Raw genomic sequence first — 21,564 nt, forward strand, 5'->3', positions numbered from 1 at the left:
TCTCATAAAGAGACATTACTCCTCCAGCAGAAAGAGTGCTTCTGGGCATTTATGCTGGGATTCATAGATACTGCTCGTATTGATGGACCATTTTTCATTATATTATTGATTTAGCTGTACAACTGTTTAAGAAATGCTTGTTGTAAATATTCAAGCAGGATTAATTAACTATGCTTAGAAATGGGGTTTTGACTTGAAAGTCTTTTCTTATATGCCTGAATTCAGTGATGTTGTCCCTGGGGTGAATCCTGACTAAATTCAGTGAAAAGCACCAACAGTTCCGCTGCTGTTAGACAGGATCACTATTTCACCTTTGCTTTCCTCATTTTCCTGTAGACCTAGGAGGACTTACTGGTACGAACTGTTAATTTTATTGTACAGCGAGGATCGTATTTTCCCATCCAAAGATACCGTTAGTGTGGATTCGCCTTGAGGCCCTTGATGCTGCGTTTATATAACTCCCCCCTCCCCAACATCAGAGCAGCGGCTTGTCCTGCGACCTCGCAGTTCCCCTGTCAAGGGCCGTCTGCTGCTGTATTGCACAGCCCCTCCGTCCCACGTACGAGCCGGTGTTAGCACGCTTCGGCACGGCCGGGCCCGGGGTCGCGCTACCGGCCCCGCCCGTGCTGCCGTGCGCCCGCCCCGCGCCGGGCGGAGCCGGGGCCGGCCCTTCCCTGCGCGGCCCGGCGGAGGCGGGGATGTGAGTACGGGCACGGGGGACGGCAGCGGGGCAAGGGGAGCGGGGACAGCGGCGGGAGGGCCTGGCCGGCACTGCCCGGCCTGGGGGCCGCGGAGCCGCAGGGCCGGGCTGGGACTGCGACAGCGACAGCGCCCGGAGCCCTCGCGGGCCCGGCCTGACACGGCCCAGCCCCGCCCCGGCGGGAGGAGTCCTGCTGGGAACGGGGAATCCTGCTGGGAATGGGGTGTCCCACCGGGAGCACGCCGGGCTCCGGAGAAATGCCCCTGTTCGCAGCACCCGCAGGGCCGAGGCTCCAGGCCCCGCTGTCGGAGCCGGGGCTGTCCCAGCCCGCCTCGTACCGCGGGGAGGCCGAGGGAAGGGCCGGGCAGCGCTGGCTCCCGGCGTGGGCCGTGTGTAGGCACCGGGCTGCGGGTTCTGGGGGGAAACCTCCATTGTCCTCGTGTTTCCTTTGGTTTGCTTCTCACAGGGTTTTGAAAGGGTATTCTTGAGCATGTTCAGGCTGGAAATAAGGGTGTTTCTGTTTGTATTGTTCACCTGACAAAAGACCCTTGTGTCTTGCACAGTATGTTGCATGGCCTTTTCCAGACTTTACATTTCGGGGAGCGGGAGAGGTCTCGGCATGATTCAGAGAGGTGGAGTTTGGGGCACAGAAGGCAACCAGCAGGTGGTGGAATAGGCTAAGTGTGAGCACAGAATCCCATCTCAGCCTTGGTTTGACCTGCTGACCCACGTGTGCACACAGGCGTCCACAAACAATTGTTGTGTGTCTTTGTAAACACAGAGCGTTTAATAAACATTGCTGGGTTTGTGAATGGCTTGTGAAGGAGGGCTGTGAGCTGGCTCTGCTGTGTTTCCTGATGTTGGGAAAATACAGTGATTTGGAGGGAGAGGCTAAGGCAAGTATTGGTTAAAGGTTACAGGTGTGACATCCGGAGTTACAAGCATGTCCCTGGTTCTGTGCTCTGCAAATAAAAACCTAAGGCTTACTAAATTAGCTCAGGCAGTCACAAAATAGTTTGTTGCTTTCTAGGAGAGGAGCGTAGAAACCTTTCCAAGTTCTGTTGTTAGAAGCATTGTGGTGTGTGTTTTGATACAGAATTTAAAATAGGAATCTAGTCATGCAGGTAATGAAGGTTATGTTGCCAGCAAACTGGGTGCACCTTTGAAGGTAGAGGTGCTGATTGACACACCTGGAAAGGCAAGGGAACAGAACCAAATGTTTCAGTTTTTCTATAATAAATGCCATGTTTAAGAATTGTAAAGTTGGTATGAGGACTAATTTGTAATTTGGGCCTTCAGTGCAGAAGTGGTCAGTGTATTTTGAAGTGGTGACTGGTGTGTGTTTGCTTGCCAAGGCCTCACAGGACGGAGCTGTACGAGGACCCTCCTCTGGGATGCTGGCCCATTGTGTATTCCCCCGACTACAACATCACCTTCATGGGACTGGAGAAGCTGCACCCCTTTGATGCAGGGAAATGGGGGAAAATCATCAATTTTTTGAAAGGTAAAAACACAACAGAAGGTGCCTCTTAAACCAACATTTGCACAAAACGTAACGAAAATTACATGGTTAGTATAGGCTTGTGTTGGGCTTACCAGACCTGAGTTGCAGTGTCCAAGGCCTTGTGCTTCCCTGCCTTTACACCTGGTGTAGCAGGAGCTGGGGCATTCCTGTGGCTGGTGAAACACCAGGTGTTAATGATGGTTTGCTGCAGGTGTAACTTGGTTACTCAAGCTGGACTGCACACAGGGCTCCTCAGGCTGAGGGAGAAGTGCAGCTGTAGCACTTCAGTCCATTCTTTAGCAGCCTCATCCTTCTGCTCTTCTGATGTTTGGAAAGAGCTTTGAGGCCCCTCCAGTACAGGCAGCGCTTCCTATGATGCTTCTAATTATTGCTGTTTAAACCATTTGTGGGATACAGGTAGAAATGCTTTAAGGAGATGCAAATGTAAGAACCAGGGGCAGGATCAGGGCCTGTGAAATCTTGACATTTCTTCATTTAAAGTATGAACTTCCTCATCAGGAGTAAAAACCAAAAACAACAACCAAAAAAAAGGCTTTTTTTCTTGCCAGCTCAAAAGCTGTTGGTTGTCCCAAAGCCAGGCTTCTTCTCTTTATGTGGTCCCAATGACTCCTTCAGCTGATGATCCTTGGCTGTTCAGGATTGCCCTTCCCACTGCAGGCTGACTTGTATCCTTTTAACTGAAGTCAAACAATTTGAACACTCTAATAAACTTAGTGGATGAGTTTTTACTTTTTCCTCTACCAACCTTAAATAATTTAGCGTTGAGTTCCCCAACAGTTTTCTTAGTTAATCATAACTTTTGCCCTTTCTGTTTCTTCTGTGTAAACCTTTTTCCTCCAGCTCTTTTTCTGTGACATGCCTATTCTCAAATGTCTCAGGCTTTCACAGAAAATTAGTATTCCCAATTGTTTTACTGTCCTTTGAAAGGAGGAAGAAGGCCCAGGATGCCCCAGAGCCCTTGGTTTGCTGTAGCTGTGTAGCAATTCCTGGCAACAGCTGACCTCCCCCGTGCCTTACCACTGAGCAGATCAGCAGTGAGCATCTTTCCAGAGTTTGGCTCTGTTTGACACCAGTGCATGAATGAATTGTCCCTCAAGCCTCAGTCGGGAGAAACAGAAGCTTGCCAAAACAAATGTTGTCGCAGGTGCTGTTCTTGTAGAACACTTCAGAGCAAAACCTCTCGGTTTTCGGAGTTGTTTCTTTCTCCTCCAAGTATAAAATGAAAGAAGAGATACAGGCTTAGGAGGCTACAGCTGTGCAGCAATTAAATATCAAAATTTGCCTGGGAAGATCGGCCGGATTCCTTATAATTGTTGTTTGTAGTGATCATATGCACTCATTCTGAATTCTTGGAGTAACTTGCTCTTATAAAACAAAGTTTTAAAATAATCTTTTGGTCTCTAAGGGAAAGAATATCTGCTCTTTGTTTTTTCTTGGAATTAGATTGAGGTAGGGGGTAATATAAATATCCTAATTAAGCTTGTTTGCTTTCATGAACATCCAAGCCATTACTTTGTTTTGAATTTTGACTTATTACTTTATTCTTCTGTGATTTAGGGGACTAAATCCTAGTATAAACTGTGGGATTTCTTAAAGCATGTTAAAATAATGGTGGCTCTTTGATGGTACAAGCACCAAGATTTCCCCAGTACACCGAGCCCTAGACTGTGAGGAGTTGTGTGATTCCAGTGTGTGTTCATCCTCTGTCAGTACCTGTCTGTCCTTTCAGTTCAACTCCCCATGATCTTAGCACACTCTGAAAACTTCCTGTACACAATATTTCTCAAACACACACTACCTGAGCAGCTTGCCTGTGACAGAGGGGGTGTATTTGGAGCACTTGCAAACTTTGAGCAACCTAAAGTCATTCCAGCGATGAACATGACAGAGGGAGTTACACACCAAGGTCAGAGCAGAGTGTTTGGAGGGGGCCATGGGGAGCTGAGCAGTGCTGTACAATGCCAATTTTTATTTCTCTCCTGTTGCAGAAGAAAAACTAATTGCAGATGACTTGATTGTGCAGGCACGGGAGGCGACTGATGAAGATCTCTTGGTTGTTCACACCAGGCGCTACCTTAATAAATTAAAGGTGCTGTACCTGCTCATTTGTTTTTCCAGCAAACTGTCCAGAGTGAGTGTCAAAGGCAGTGGATGTCTTGTACAGTTGTTTTAAATCAGCCTTACAGGTATAGAATGGTATCTGTGGATCACACTGATTACATTGTTACTGAGATTACTGAAAGAAAACTGCAGAAATATTGGGCACTTCACACTACAGAGGGATAATAGAGGGGAAAGAGGGTCTACCATATGAAATAGGTGACCTGGAAGGATATTTCAGGGAAATTAAACATAGGCAAAATTAGAATGTCTGAGATGTCAGTAATATTCTTGTTAGTGCCAGAGTTTTAGTGTTGAGCAGTGTAAGTTTTGTTGTACTCTGATAAAATACAATTCTGCAGTTGAAAATACAACAGAAACCACGAACATGGGGGTACTTTGTTGGATGTTTTCTAATGCAGGGATTGCTCTATGGGGTTTGGGGTTCTGTGGTCAGTCTGTTGGGGGCAAGTACTCGTTTCATAGTCAGACACTGCCTGTATCAGTGGAATATGGAGAGAGTTGAAGATCAATGTAAGGGCATAACCAAGCACATTATCTGTTGTGAAGGTTTCCAGAGCCAGCTCACAGGACTGCGGGGGGGGATGAAGAACATTCCTTGTATATTTCTAAAGGAAACATGAGTTTGTTTAACTTCAGTGTGACTCTAAAGCATAAATGTGTGAGATTTCTGGTTCTGAATCTACCCAGTCATCTGTGGGTGGAATTGGGTAATAGATGAGTGCAGGTGACATTACTTTTTTTTGGCAACTCTGCTTGGAGGGCAGAAAATGGATTTGTAAGAAAAAAGAACTCTTCCATTTCATAATTCAAAAGAAGTTATTTTGAGTCACCCATGCCCTTCCACAGTGGAAGAGCCCTCAGATTGCTATTTCTGGAATGTTTTATTTTTCTGTATAAACGATCTGTTATTTGTGTGAACTTTTTCACTCTTAACTGCTTTCCCAAATTCTCTTATGCTTCTTCATTCTGTGCTATGAAGTTACATGCAATTTCATGCATCATTAGATTTGATATTATTGCAGTTATTCTGGATATTGAACTTTTAATTCCATAGAACCACCCACCTCTTTTTCCTGAATCACTTCTTTGAAGCAGGGTTTAATGTGTGTAGCTCAGATTGGAATGCCATAATGATATTTTTAGTACCTATGGGATGCTTTCACTTGTATAACTTGTGTCTTGTGGCCAAGACCAGCACTGTTGTGTGTATCCACAAGGGATTAACTGGGTGTCTCCTCTCCCCCTGTTCTTGAGAGAATATTTCCTGCAAGTGTAGGAACTGGAAGGTGTTGTAGTGGTTGCACCAGCAGATTCCTGCCAAGCAGCAAAGACAAAACTGCTTAATTGCAAAAGCAAAATAGTGTCCTAGACGTGAAAAAGCCCTGTGAAAGCTCTTTATTGCCTTCTCCAAAGTCTACTGTGCTTTTTTTCTTTTAAATCCAGACAAATAGGTATAAATGGCATGTTTTATATTAGATCAGCTGGAAAGACTACAAAGTTGCTTGCATTTTTCAGAATGCCCAGGTCTCCTAAAATAATGGATCACTTGAGTGTTCATTTAAAATCTGAACATGAATTTGGTAGGAAATTGCCTACACTTGCAAGAGTAGGTGGTGATTGGTGTCTCAGCAGCAGCTGAAAGCCAGCTGAGCATCGACAGAAGAGAAACAAAAAGGTGTGCACAAGGTCCTTCTGCTGCTGGAAATGAGGTCTGTGTTAGCAGGAAGGGTCTCCCTGTTCCCTGCTGAGTCCTCACAACAAAGTCTGGCCTTTAGAATTGAGGCAATTCCCCCTCAGTTATTCCTCTGAAGAATTTACATCTCCAAGGTAGTGACTGGACTGTGGCTAGTTTGCTTGCAGTACTTTTCCACTTGCTGTCTTCTTCTAGTGTTATGTAAAATAGTGAATTTCTTGCATGTCAGCATTCTGACCTTTGGGAAGGAGGTAGGCAATGAGGTTAGAGCCAGTTTCTGACTGTGCTTTTCTCATTTTTTTCTATGAGAAGTTCTATGGTAACAAACATGAGCCAACACTGAAATGCAAATGCTGAGGATAAAGCTGGTCTGGGAATTTGTTGTGGTGAATGGTGGAAAACAAAACCAGCACACTGAAGAAAAAAGCATAAAACATTCCACAGATTTTCAGTTCCTAAGTGGAGAAGCATTTTCCTTCACGTGTAGCTGCCTTCTTGAACCCCCAGACTTTGCTCCCAGTTGGTGACTCCTCCCCTCTGCTGGAATCACGGATCCCAGTTCAGGCCCAGGTGTGGGCAGCGAGTGGCATCAGGAATGGCCCCAGCTGTGACCACGAGCCTGGGAGCCAAAACTCCCACCACACCTGGACTGCTCAGCTCCCCCTGAAAACCTGCAGCTGCATCGTAATTGCTGGTTTGAGTCATGGTTGCTCCCACTTCTCTCTGTTGACGTTAATCTTACTTTAAACCTTGGTAAAACTTTCTGTGTGATTATCGTTTGCATTTGAGGTAAAATTTATTTTTTATCCAAATGTGACCTTTTAATTTCCATTTTAGAACAACAGGATTGAGTATAGTTTTTAATAATGTGTTTGTTCAAAAGCTAAAATGTCTTGCAAAGGGACTTTATCAAGATTGACTGTACTAAAAAATAATTAAAGCACCTTGTGATGGACAGCTGATAAGATGTAACAGAATAATGTCTTACAAATACAAAAGTAGAGAGATTTTGAAATTAACTGTTGGTAAAATATAGTTAGGACTTAGGTGCTGCATGAACAATGCCACCCCTTCATCCACCCAGTAGTACCTGGTAATTGAAATATTGCTAACTGGAAGGTTATTTTGAGCATCAGAGGACCCTGAGATGGGGATGTGATTGCCTTTGGTTCAAATTGCCCACCTGTGCATGCTGCCCGCTGTGAAGAGCTCAGCAATGGGGCAGCCAGTGCCCTCAGTCTCCTTACGGTTCCTAATGCTGCAGGAAATAGGATCTGTTCAGACTCTCTGTACATGGTGGCAAGTCCTAATCCTCAGTCCCTCAGTGTGTCAGTACTGGTTGGACAGGTATATTCTTGCTTGTGACTTAGGCTTTGAAATATATTTAGCAGTGTTATCACTAGTAGCGGTGTTAGTGGAAGTTCTTTGAAGTAATCAATGTGTTTGCAAAAAAAAAAAAGCATTTGCATATTGCAAATATTTTGTGTTCTAACCTTGAAGACTTTTGAACAAATTGTTTCCTTGAAACATTTTCCAGAAGTGTTTAATATGCTAAATAAATTTTAATCAGTTCTGTATGCTAAAGTTTGTACTGTGTGTTCACTTAACTGTTTGAACTTCTTTTTTCAGTTGTCTGTTTGTTTGTGTTTGCTTTCTCCTTGGTATATCCTTTTGATTCCACACAGGAATGGATATTTTAGGTTTGAACAATATATCAAGCGTAGCCGAAGGGCATTTTAAAATTCTTCCTCCCAATTTGAAGGATATTATATTTTCTGAAATACTGCCTTCCTGAAAACTTGCTAATTTGATACATTTTGATCCTAAAATCTGGGAAGCGATGATTCTCATAGTTAAAAACTTGAGGATGAACCTGTTTAGAGGTCACTAATAAGAACTTGTGTGGTCACTTCCATATAAAAATAATAAAATTCTTTCTAAGGACCTGTGAGCACCTTTTCAATAAATAACTACTAATGAGAGAGCTAAGTGTCATCATCCATTAATTGGAGCTCTCTTTTTCCCCTTTGCAGTGGTCATTTGTTGTGGCTACAATCACAGAAATTCCACCAGTTGCCTTTCTTCCCAATTTCATTGTTCAGAGAAAAGTTCTGAAGCCGCTACGAACCCAGACAGGAGGAACAATAATGGTAAGGAGCTCTTGATGCACTTTTATCATGTTTAAATTTGTTCATCAAGCACTGTAAATCTGGGAGTTGTGGTGATTCTGTAACTGAGATTGTCAGCCTTGGACAGTGCTGCCGTGCCAGATACAGGAACAGGGTTTATTGCAGCTCCCAGATGTCTAAGGTGAGTTGGGCTGGGAAATACAAAAGTTAAACCAACTTTTTTAAAGGACTGTTTAAGGATTTGAATTCTGAAAGAACCTGCTGGGCTCTGGATAAGTCTTTAGATGTACTGGATTATGGTGATAGGCCAGGTGACAAAAGTGCTGCCTCCTCCAAGAAGGCATGAACTGGCAAAAGCAGAGATGGAGAGGAGGAAGGAGAAAGCATTTCATGTAGTTCAAGGTGCTTAGAAATATTTGGTTGTCACTCAGAGCAAGTCCTGCTGAGCAGGGACCTGCAGAGTTTCCTCTCATTACAGCCATGCTGTCACTGCAAGATTGTCACAGGAATGAAGGCAGTGGTCTGAGAGAGGAACTTGGGAAGAGTTTAGAGCTTCCTGATGCTTTGCCTTGGATATTCTTGACAGGAGCTCAGTGTGTGTGAAGCCTCTTTCAGCTTGGTTCCAGCTAGGCAGTCCTTTTCTCTGCTTTGCTTATGTTTTTCGCTGTGCTTGTGCTGTCTTTAACTCCCAGGTGTGTGTTCACCAGTTAGAAATGTGCTCAGGTAGAGGAGGCACCTACCAATGGTCTGGTTTTTCTCATGGCTTCTGAAGCACAGATGCCACTCCTGGACACTTTGGGATTCATCTTGAAGCCACATTTTAACCTTTTTTCTTTTTTTTTTTTTCATTATGGGGAAATAGGAATGTACTTTAAAAGCAATTTTTATTCATCAGACAATAAAATTTGTACAGTAGAAGTCAGAAGTGCAATTTTCTGCTATTCCTGATGGGCCTGTTTATTACAAAATTTCCTGTTGAGTTTCTCTACTTTTTAATGATATTTTAGCAATATGAGAAGATTGGGTTTTGGTGAGGAATCCCTAGGAAGTGTGATAAATTGCAGATAATGTGTTCTCCCTGGGACTTAATGGGTTTTATAGTTCAGAAACTGCAATCTTTCCCCAAGATCTAATTTGTGTAAGTTGGCATGATCATAGCAGGATCATGTTTACCATGCCAATAGTTGTCCTAGTACTGAATTAAAATCACTCAAATGTAAATATTGGTTATAAAGATTTCGTAACTGTCCAAACTTCATTTTGGATATGATGTGTAATTTTTTCTTTTCATGACTACAGACAAAAAATAATTTTTAAATGTTTTCTCTCCCTGTTTTTTCTTTCGCTTGTAACTAGGAATATCTTAAAGTAATATTACTTTTAACAGACCAGTTAAGCAATGCTGCACTTAAATGCTTGTATGACTTTTTTTGGCCAAAATAATCAGGATTTTCAGTTAAAATTACATCATTTAAGCCTTGTGTATCTCTTACCTGTCAATGCTTTCCCCTCCCTGAATGTCACTTGAGTTCAGAGGAGAGATACAGGCGCAGTTTTCTTGTGCAGGAGGCCACAAGAGCAATAAGAATCTATACCCTGCGTGTTCTATCCTATAAAAAGTAGAAGTACCAGGACACTTCACACTGGAGCCATTGTTTGGTCTGATCCCCAGCTGGAACTCTGGTTTTTTATGTCTGTGTTCCAGGATTTTGAGCTTACATTCCTCAATCAGTGCATGAACAGGAAGGACATAAGGAGCTTCTTTGTCATATTTTACTTTTCCCAGCACTGCTCTTTCCCTTTTCCAGCTGCCAGAGAAGGAAATACAGATGAATAGCAAATACTCTTTCAGCTCCTTATGCTGAGGGAATTTTTGTTAAGGGTTGTACTCGGGGATCTGGTTCAGTGGCAAAAGATCTGAAAATTCCACAGGCCTGTTGGAATGCCAGGAGGGATTTGGGGTGGAAGCAGAAATTAGCTGTTGCCTCATTTGTTTATGGAATTCCAACTGTATTTTTTTTTAAGGCAGGAAAGCTTGCTGTGGATAGAGGCTGGGCCATCAACGTGGGTGAGTACAAATTTGGTGATACCCTAAAGAGTGTATTCAGAGCATCTGAATGTTCTCATTTACATCTCTTTGCAAAGCCCATCAATGTTTTTAGTATCTGTTTTTTGTTTAGTTTTAGCTTTTCATCCCTTCAACTTTTCTGTTCAGGGGGTGGTTTCCATCACTGCTCCAGTGACAAAGGGGGAGGATTTTGTGCATTTGCTGACATCACACTGGCCATCAAGGTAAGAACTGCTCTTAAACCACTGCCTTGTGCTGTTTCTGCAAATGGAGGAGAAATCCATGTGAATTCCTAAGACCTAATTTACATCTTAATAGGAGAAAATGAAGCTATTTCCAGATGGGCAGGAATGGGGATATGGAGAGTTGTAAAGTGGAAGGGAAGAGTTGCAGGGGTCAGAATTATCAATGTAAATAGGCATGACTGTAATTGCATTGATAATGTTGTCTTGCAAAAACCACTCCAAATCAAACCAGATGGATTTCTAATATCCTCAGTGATAATTCTCCTGGCCTTGCAGGTGAACCTGAGCATTCCACATTGATTTCAGTGGTGACAGTCAAGACAAATAGAGAGACAAAAATCCCCTTTCTGAATCAAACTGCACTGTACAGGGCTCAGACTGGTTCAGATTCATGAATAAAAATGTGAATGACTCCGAAATAGTCACCAAATGGGAATGAATGCATTTGGTATTTAGCTGTTGAATGGCTGAAGTAAGAGTCTTCTGCAATTAGGGCTTATTTTTATCAAATGAGCTATGGTATATTTGTATACTAGAATATTTATAAAGTATCAGTAATAATCAAACACTAAAGAGCTCTAATGATTGTAGCACGCCATGTGACATAACATCCTAATTTCTGTACATGGCAATTTGCCAAAAAGTAATCCACAGTGTTCTTTTTTCACCTACCATTAAAATACAGATTGTGAAATCAGTGGGTGACAGTTTGTGCAAAATCTTTGGGTTTTACTATATCTATATTAAAGATGGTAACTTAGCAGCAAAGTTAAGACTCAAAGAAGTAAAAGCCTTTTTTTTTCTTCCCAGACAGAATAAGAAATTAATTCTGTCACTAAAAGTGGCTCTAAGGCACTCAGTCCTTACAGCAGCTTTTCCTAAACACTGAATTTTAGGCTGTTGCAGTTGGATGCTGTCACCATCAGCTCTGTGATCCCTCAGTGGGCCTGGCCTCTTCCTTTTATCTGGTGGAAATGTATAGGGCTTTTATTTTAACAAAAATTACCTTTTTATGTCAAATAATGAGATGTTTACATTAAATGTATGAGAATCATGTCTCAGTTTGTTTGGTGACTGTAACAAATAGATGTACCCTCCATTCAAATTCCAGCAGTCATGCACTGTGCGATCTTAGAGCTTCCAGTTCAATCTGTCACCTAAATTCATAAATTTTCCCATGTTTTTCCTTGCTTATATATCCAGTTCTTATTTGAGAGAGTACAAGGAGTGTCTAAAGCCACAATTATTGATCTGGATGCCCATCAGGTGAGTAGTTTACCTGTATTCAGTGCTGTGGATGTTTTGCTTAAAATAAAAGTGTGTGATAAATACCTTTTCTAAATACGAACATAAAATCACGGAATACAAAGTCAATCAGAGATGATGAAAAACTGTGAAGAGTTGATTCTTCAGTTATTTTATGGCCCAAAAGGCTCTTAAGCCAGTTTAATGAAATTAACCTGAGTTGCAGCTCCATCATGTGGCTGCATGAAAAACCTTGCTGCGTTGCACTCGTGTGAGAAGCAAGGATCTCTCCAGACACAATCCCAGCTGGTTCCCAACGCCTGGTCACTGCAGCAGCCTCTGCAGGGGAGGGATTTGACCTTCAGTGGTTTAATTTTAAGCCTAGCTTCAATCTAATGAAGTAGAGGATCCGTCCCTCTTCACCTGGTGGAGTGATTTACTGTGGTACTGAGATCAAATCTCAGCCATGGTGGGATTTGCAAAATAAATCCTGAGAGGCCAGAGATGGTATTTTTAGAAAGGCAGTTAATGCACCAAAGTGATGTCCAACCTGAGGCATTTCAGGTGATTTATTATGTCTAAAGTAACCATTTTTACACGGTTCTGGGGCACTGAGGAAGCCTAATGGCTGCAAGTTTTTAATCTTGTGTCATTTCTCTTATGTGTCCTAAAATCACCATGATAGCAGGACACAGATGGTGCAGCAGAAAGGTGTTTGGTGTTCATGGTTCTCTTGAGCCTCTCTGTCAGGCCGTGGATTTGTTTTGTGCTACGTGGGGGTGGTTTGGTTTTGAAAAACACTTGAGATGTATTTTGGTTTTCAGATGTGCTGGTAGTCTCAGTGTGCACATTAAAACACCTGTTGTTTCCTTTCTTGGGGGAATGAGACGTATCTGACATAGCTCAGCAGATCCTGTTTAAGGATGCAGATACTCTCATCTTGTGACTGTTCCAGTTCTTAGTGCAGTGCTGAGTTTCACCTCTCGTAAGGAAATGGTTCCCCCAGAGGCTTTCATATTCCTAGGCTTGTGTGCATGAACTGTTTATTTGTGGACCAAAGATGCTGAAGAAATAAATAGAGTTGCCATTTGTCAGCATAAAAACTGAATTACAGCAGCTGTATCTATGGAAATGTCTGTTTCTGTACTTTAAGTGAAATTCCAGGGAGAGGGGCTGTGGTCCTTTATGATACACTGATTTAAATAAAATTATCTTAGCGATTGCTGTGGTAAAATAATTTATATATTAGTGAAAATAAGTGAGGGACGGAAGAATAGTATTTAAATTCAGAAATGGGGAGGGGGGACTATTCCAAACTTGAGTTTTCTCTCGAGCATCCCTCTTCACACCCAGTACAAATTTTTGTAGGGAATTTCTGGTGTTAAACTATTGGGTTGTTATTGTTTATAATTTTTCCAGGGAATACTTACCTCACCTAGGCTTGAGTTATCAGGAGAGCTGTAGTCTGCTTTATTTATTCATTAATTCTTACATAAGAATACTCAGTATTCCTGCAGCAGTTGAAAGTGACTTTTTCTTGCACATTTGGAAGGTGATAGATCTGTTTGGTGGTCACAGTTGCTTTTGTTATGCTCTTGAGGACAATTAGCTTCTGATTTTTGCTTATCTTTCTTACATGTGTAATGAGATCCAAGCAAATTACCTTCAGAGAGACAAGGATTTTATTTGTGGTAATACCTGCAGTCTTCAGACTGATCCCATCAAGCCCCCCAAAACTGCACACCTCAGAGTAATCTCCAGTACTATAAATAAGAGAATGACACAGGAGTTATGAATATTAGAACCTCTGTGGTGTTAATTACTCTAGAATTCACTGTGTATTTAATTCGGTGTTGCCATGCTAGAATAGCTAACTGTAAATTTCCTGCAGGGAAATGGCCATGAGAGAGACTTTATGGATGATCCTCGGGTTTATATTATGGATGCATACAATAGATATATTTACCCAGGGGATGGTTTTGCTAAACGTGAGTATAACTGAGATTCATCTTCCCAAATGTTCCAGACCTACTGTGTTGTTATCTGACTTCTTTATTTACTGCAAAGCTTCCTTGCAACACTGTTACCTAGATTTTTTTTTTTATTATTTTTAATTTCACATCATTTTCACTGCTCACTGTGATATGTCATAACAGTGTTCATGCTGCAGTGTTTTCCCTCACTTCAGGAATGACATTTTGGAGTGCAGGGTGTGGAGAGGTGTCAGTGGATGTTATTGGCAATCCATTCCAGAGCTTGGAGCAGGAAGCTGAATAATCCTTTGATTTGAAGAGAGTTGTTAGAACTTCATCTTTCCCTTATATTACATTTATGAGAGGATTAGCTGATAGTGAGTAAAAAGGTTTCGTGTTCTTTTGAGAGTGAAGTTATAGCATATTCAGGTGTTGGCTTGCCAGTAGAATTTGTTAGATAAGCATGAAGGAAACAATCTGCATCTGAATGTGGCACCAGGTGGGAAGCAAAGCAAGTCCTGGAACAAAACCATAGAATTTAAAGTTGGAAAGTCCCTCTGAGGTTGAGTCCAACCATTCCTCCAGCACTGCCACCAGTGTCCCTAAATGCCACATCCACGCTGGTATGGGGACTCCCCCCTTCCCTCTCATCCCCACATTAAGAGCTGGTACTTGATTTGGGTTGGTTGTGGTTTGTTTATCCCTGCTGTGTTGTGTCTGTTGTGTCTTGTGGCCTGCCACAATTAATTAGTGGGGCTTTGATAATGGTTACATTGGAATGCAAAAGCCCCACGTTTATTTGGTCTTTGATTCTGCTGCACTGTCATTTACTACAAGCTCAATTTGTTCACTGAGTCAGGGGTTGCTGGGGGAGTTGTTCTGCTGTTGGATTCCTTCAGTGATGCTGTTGTTCTGAAAAACCTCCTTCATTTGGATTCTTGACAAGAGTTAGGTGCAGTGCATTTCACTGCTGTCTTTTGACTAGTGAAGATACTAAGAATTGTAGTACTTCAAGGTTTTAAGCTAAAAAATGACCATTTAAAGCACACCATGTCTGGAGGCAGACAAATGGCAAGCAAATATGGGGGGTTTTCCCCCAAGAAAAGCATCCTTTTATTAATGTATCACATGGCAGCATTTGAACAGATGGATTAAGACCAAAACAGAGTCAGTTCTTGTTAGCAAGCCTGAAGCACTGAGCTGCAGTGCCACACTGAATTCCAGCATTCCTTTTCTGCAGATGAAGGATGAGCTGCACAGGGCTGGGCCAGAGCCAGTGAATATGTAGCTCCTTGCACTTTGCATAAGAATGTCTGAATAGGATTTTTGTGGCTAAGTCCCTTAAACCCTTTCCAGTAGGTGACCAGGCAGAGATGGGGTCACAGGGGGAATCTCCTTGCAGAGGGGCAGAGGCTTGAACAGGAGATTTTGGATCCTTAGGGTGAACTCCAGTTGATCACTGTCTCCTTGGACTTCCTGCCTGTTTCTTCCAGGTTTTATTGCAAGAACCTCTTCAACACATTTTTTGCCCCATGGGCTTCAGTAGGGAGGGGAGAACAGGGAGAAGCTCACCTTGCCAGTGTTAAGCCATAAGCATATTGAGTCCCTGGCAAAGCAGCGTGGAATTACACAGGCTTAGGAGGAGAAAGAGGGATGAGGAATAGCACTGATTCACTGAAGAGTAAGCAGGAAAGGCTGAAACTTTGAGAAACCATAAAGAAGCAAAAATCTGTGAAACTAATATTGATGCAATATAAAATAACAGGATGAAAAAGAAAAGCTTCACTGATGCTGAACAAAGATGAAAAGCAGAACAAAAAGCAGCAATCACAAGAGGAGTTGTCATTGAGGGCATTCTTGCACACTTGGTGGGGGCTGAATCCATATTTAAGATGTGAGACTCCACATCATTCAGTGTGAGGAAGAAGCCATGCCTTAGAACAGCTCTGGCATGGCTTTGATTAATTCCATCACACATCCCTCCATAAGAGCACCCAAAATTCAGCTGCATAACCTTGGGTTTCTTTCCTTTACCTTCTCAGCCTTCATTTTCTACTTCTATTGCTTTATTAGAAGCATTAGAAATAATTTGATTTGAATTAAGAATTGACATTTGCTCTTCTGGTAGGATTACAGGGTAAGGACATTAAATTGAAAATGCTTGGGGCAAAGCTGAATCTTGTTATACATTCATAAAGCAGTATGATCCCTTGCTGTGAAGTTTTGAGTGTTGTGATAAAAATAAAACATCTTCATAATTTCTCAGTGATATTTATCTTGTTTTTCCCCCAGCTGTTTCCTCTGCAATAGCAGTTCAGTGTTTTCTTTGCCTTATGCTTTATTTAAGTTACTTTTAAGTTAATAATTTTCTTTATGATTTCTCTGCTGATTGGTAACTGGACTTGCAGATCAGCTGTTTTTCAATAACATTTTCCATTTGCATCTCAGATTATATTTTTTTGTCCTGCATCTAATTTTCTCTCTTCAATGGAATTTTTTCAAGGTCATTGTGCTTTACATTTGCTGAGAAAACAAGCAGTTGAATAGTTTTATTTAATTCATGTTTGTGTGAAAATGCAATGTATTGAGAGAGCTTCCAGAAATGTAATTTTTTTCGCCTGCTTGCCTAAATGGTGCATTTTCTTTCAAAGCAGTGCTTTGTTTATTGAGCAGTGCTTGCTTTGCTGTCCCTCAGGTGCCATAAAACGCAAGGTGGAACTGGAGTGGGGCACAGAGGACACCGAGTACCTGCAGAAGGTGCAGACCCACGTGGAGGGAGCCCTGAATGAATTCCAGCCTGACATCATTGTCTACAATGCTGGCACTGACATTCTGGATGGGGATCCCCTGGGAGGCCTGGCCATTTCCCCCCAGGTGTGTCACAGACCATTTCCACCCTCCTGTCACAGACACACATCCCCCTTGCCCTTCATTCTTCCCTCTCCTGACTCTGAATATTTCTGTTCTTCTGGTGCCTGTTCCAGTACCATTCATCTTCTCTCTAAAATACACTGATTGCCAACACCCAAACAGTAACCAGAGAGATACATATATTTTCACACTTCACCTGACTTCTATTTTCCCGGCTTGGTTTGTTCTTTCTTTGGTTCTTTTTTCCCCTTACATGACCCATTTTGCAATGTATTTCTTTTGTCACCTGCCCCCAGTGTGTATCTTACACTTAATTTCTTTTGTAGCACTCCCAGCTGTTTTAAGCTACCCTCATGGTTATAACAATTTTGTGCAGCCTGGCTGTGCATTCTCAGCAAATGAACAGTTACTTTCCTTTTCTTGACCTTTTTCTTCAGATATCATTTGCTTTCTCCAGTTTGCTACCAGACTCAAATTTTGGTTTATTCTGTGAAGTTCCATAGAAGTCTTCACCTTTTTGCTTTTCTTAAAATAAGCAAAAATTTACAGTCCTCTTATTTCCTTCATGGATTTTTGTGATTCCTTCTCTTGACAGTTCCTCTGTGCTATCTCTCTCCTGTTTCACATTTATGTCTCTTTAATGGCCACCAGATCAATACAGAGAAGTGCTTGTTTGATCTGTGAGCTCTCAGATTCCCCTCTTTGAGCCACCACTTGGTCTGTTCAGTTTTAATTCTGCTCAGTTCTCTTGCACGAAGGAAGAGCTGAGGGGCTTGGACTTGGCTGGGACCCTGGAGAGGAGATGGCCTGAGGTGTGAGGTGGGGTTTGGTGAAGCAGAGCCCACTGGCAACCAGGGAAGTGACAGCTTGGTCATAGGGAGATACTTTCGATTTGCCTCTACAAAAACCCCCAAATTTCTGCACTTTGATTAGGAGCGGTGTTCACTGCCAAGAAAAAGGAGTTGTTGCAGCTTTCTGGGTTCTGTGCAGACACAGAATGTGAGGATGGGGGAAGAAAGGTGAAACAGCTTCTCTGGCCACGAGAAGGGGTGAAAGGAATTCTCTGCACAGCTGGAGGGAGCTCAAGCCTTTAGTGTCTGCTCTGAGGGCAGAGTTCTTGTCCCTGGTGTGCAGGCTTGAAATCCCAGTGCTGGAAAGGCATCGTGCCTGCACAGTGCCTCTCTGCAAAGGTCCTTAGTGCAGGCTCCGCTTCTGCTCCTGAAGATGTCACCTGTATTTTAAGCTCCTGCTGCAGTGTTAGTTGTGCCCAGAATGGGGCTCTCAGAGTGCTCTGAGTGATGGTGTCCTGAGTGATGGTTTCCTGGTTCATGAGGCTGTAAAAAAGCCTGCAGTGCATCAGCTGAGTCCCTCTTCCCTTTGTTTGGGAGTGGGAGCAGTGCCAGGCTGTTGTTTTCCACAGAAATGTGGGAGTAAGCCCAAGTTCTCCCCTCAGCTCCAGCAGACTCTCCCTGGAGCTGCTGGAGCAGTGAGGCTCCAGAGAGCAGGGGTTGCCTCCAGTTCTGGTGTGGGATAATAGTGATGCATCCTCTGCTGGGTCCCCAGGGCCCTGCAGCTCCTTCTGTAATTCTGTTGCTTCCTTTAAGGATCTGTTTCTAATAGAATTCTTCAGTTTCCTTTGTCTTACTGTTCATTTGTTATTCCTGGTTCTTTCCCAAGGCTATGTCAGACTGTGCAGTGAACAATATTCTTGGATGGTTTTACAAGATACTTTTTTCTGCTACATTTGTGTTTTATTCTTTCCCTTTACCATCTGTTTGTGGTCTAATTAATGGCAGGGTGTTATTTCCTGATGTTCTTCCACTCTTCCTGTAACCAGCCTGGGCAGTGCATGTTCATTTTGAAACACTTCTACTGCTGCTTCTTGGATTTTCGTATTTTTATTTTATTGCATTTATTTTATTGCATTGTGATGCCTTTTCCCTTCACCGGCTTTGCAGTTATTTAAGTTTTGAGCTGTCCATTGTAAGCTGTTGTCTGTTGTGATGCAAGTGTTTTGTGTTTTGCTTTTGGTTTTTTACTTTTTGAGGAGTTCTAATGAATTGCATATATCTGGAACTCTGCTTTTACAAAAGTAGATTTTTAATTCTGTTCTCACTCATTCCTGAAGTACTTTTGACTCTTATGGGCTTATTTCAAACCCAGAAGACTCACACTCTGCTCTTGCCTGCATTCAATGACAGTCCACCACGTCTTGGTCAGCAATCTTTGCTATTTTTCAATTCCTTACCCTTCTCCTAGTAAGAATACAAAGAATTTTTTTCTTTTTATGGATTTACCATTGCTTACATTCTGCAACTTCACAGATTCTTGTAGCATTAACCACAGGCTCTTACTGCAGAAACTGGGACTTGAGATTCAGCCAGTGATTGTTAATGTGTAAAACTTGATTTGAACTTTGGGCTTTTCTGTAAGATTGTGAAATTTTGATCAAGTTGCTAAACTTTTGACAGATGGTGGTGTGCAAGCTGGGCACAAATTAAAGCATTGTGAATTCAGAGAGTCTTTCCTGGTCTCAATTCCTCACCTGGGAAGTAGGTGTAAAATTTGCAATTAGTTTAGGCTTTATGGCCTTTGAGTCGGAATTCTTGTAGGAATTTGTATAAAAACTTTTATCTGCTATGTCCTCTAAAACAAGCCAAGGACATTTGGTTTGCTGGGGGTTTTGGGGGATGGTGTGGTTGGGTTTTTCTTAAATGATCAGACATGCAAACCAGCTAACAGGACTGAATTTTTAATTGTTACTGTAAACTGTAAAGCCCAAACAACTTCGCAAGCATCCAATACTGTAAATGCATAAACCATAGGTTAGAACTGAAGCATCATGTTGCTCTCACTTATTTCTCCCTGTGGTGGCCTTGCAGGGCATTGTGAAGAGGGACGAGGTGGTGTTCAGGGCTGCCAGGAGCCGCGGGGTGCCCGTGCTCATGGTGACATCCGGCGGGTACCAGAAGAGGACGGCGCGCATCATCGCCGACTCCATCCTCAACCTGCACAGCCTGGGGCTCCTGGGCAGGCAGCAGCCAGCCTGTGCCCTTGGGAGTCCCAGCCTGGATCAGATGGTCAGAGACTCTGCCAAGGACTTCAGCAACTTGTCACTGCAGTGACAGGTCACTGAATGTTGGTCACATAAACCCAGAGGCAATACAGAGTAACTCTGTCTAACTGCCGAATTTATCTTGAGCTAAGGCAACACATCCTTTTAAACTAATTGAGATATGCACTCAAGGGTACTATCTTTGTGTCTAATATTGCTGTAGAAAGCTTAATTTGCTTCTCTGATTCAAGAGTGTGGGGTGGAGGGGGGCGGGTCTGTTATGTTAGAAGATCTATGCAGTTGGTATCCAAAGACTGTCCCAGACCTGTTTCAGATGGTGCAGCATGGTCTGAGGTGGGAGGAATATGGACTAAAGCTATTGTTTTGTGGGGTTTTTTAAATACTGCATTTTATTTATTGCTTTTTAAATTGAAATACTGTTATAAAATGAGTTCTGTGCAGACTTCAGCTGTCAGTGTAACACTGAAGGGAAGTGCAATACTGTAAAAGCCAGGGCAGTTTATTTATGGCTTTGAAGCCATAGACAGTTAGAAGGAATGTTTGTAAATTCACTTTATTCCTGTTGTTGATGGTGACTTAAATCTTGCTCATAAACACCTTGTGAAATAGAATATGAAACACCTTTGGCTCCATATGCAGATGAGCCATAAGGGCTCACCATTTCCAGTCTGGTGTTCCAGATGAGCTCTGCATGTGACAGGCAGTAGTTCCCATGCACTGTAACTCACACACAGAGGAACTACAGTCCAGTGAAAGCTGATCTTACAGTTCTCAGCAACCCTGCCAAAAAACTATGTAGAAATATAGGCTGTCTTACTTATTGCCATGTATAAAACAGTGAGGAGTAGATTTAAATTATTTTTCCCCAACTAGTGCTGTGCTTTTCACTTGCTCAGAGATCAATGGTACTTCTAGTTGCAGTCATAGTTGGTAAGCAAATCCTTCATTTTTCTTGTTCATTAAGGAATGCAGTGACATTCCTACATTGAGATAATGTGCTAACTTTATATGGAGCTTTTAGGAGGATTTGGGACAAAATAATGTATTCAAAGCAAATTCAGTTGCACTACCTGGGAAGTTTGGCATTAGGTACTGTTTGTACCAGTGGGTTCTAAATGTACTACTAAACTGTATATTTTGCAAGAGCTTTTATAACTTTCATTGATTTGTACAACAGGTTTTATGTTGTGTTTAGGTTGGAGCCATCCTGTGAGGGAACACCAGGGTTTTCCTTGTAGAGTTGTTGTGTACGCTATTTAAGGAATGTTTAATTCTAATACTGACCTCATTTAGTGTTCATGTCATGGAGTTTGTCCATTGTAGGAATTGCACAGCTGTTATAAATACCTGCTTTAAACCAGATCTGACCTATTGCACTAAGCTTAAGTTGCTACGCTGGGATTAAAGAGCACTTTTAAAATTCTTACTAGAAGGACCATCAGAGTATGACTAATGTTGAGATTTATTTTTTCTATACTGTCTGACATTACTGAAAGGTGTTGTTATTCTTTCATATAATTTTTATAAAATTCTAGATTACATTTCTATGAACTAAACCCCCATCATAACACCATATGGTCTTTCCCCAAACATTTGCTGTCTGTGTTAACATGTTTCTATAATTTCCCCTCAGTGGAGATTAAAATTATGTTGAACAATGCTGACTGACTTCTTGTCACTTCACATGGATCTTAGCTGTCAAAAAGTTGGGCTGTAGCAGTTTATTGAAAAGACAAGTTGATGTATTTTTCATACTTAAAATGTGTCTGAAACTACAGTGAGTCTCAAGGGTGAGTAGTACAAGGTTTGTCAACAGCTTCTCTGAGAGTTCAGTGGTGACTCCTTGAAGAGACGTTGCAAGTTTTGTGTCCAAATACTTTTAAGATGTCATTATAAGGGGTTAAAGTCACTTTCT

The 21,564-nt window shown here is 42.1% G+C and overlaps 1 protein-coding gene across 1 annotated transcript; it reads left to right on the plus strand.

Annotated features, from left to right (window-relative positions):
• Nucleotides 1-541: 541 nt before the first annotated feature.
• On the plus strand, nt 542-21,313 carry HDAC11 (histone deacetylase 11). The gene is made up of 10 exons (XM_074550176.1): nt 542-700; nt 2,056-2,204; nt 4,214-4,314; nt 8,076-8,192; nt 10,197-10,239; nt 10,387-10,463; nt 11,688-11,750; nt 13,621-13,717; nt 16,398-16,576; nt 19,456-21,313. Coding segments are annotated over exons 1-10 (1,071 nt in total). The 5' UTR covers nt 542-698; the 3' UTR covers nt 19,699-21,313.
• Nucleotides 21,314-21,564: the final 251 nt, after the last annotated feature.

The sequence above is a fragment of the Zonotrichia albicollis genome, chromosome 12 (genome assembly GCF_047830755.1).
Source record: "Zonotrichia albicollis isolate bZonAlb1 chromosome 12, bZonAlb1.hap1, whole genome shotgun sequence".
Lineage (NCBI taxonomy): Eukaryota > Metazoa > Chordata > Aves > Passeriformes > Passerellidae > Zonotrichia > Zonotrichia albicollis.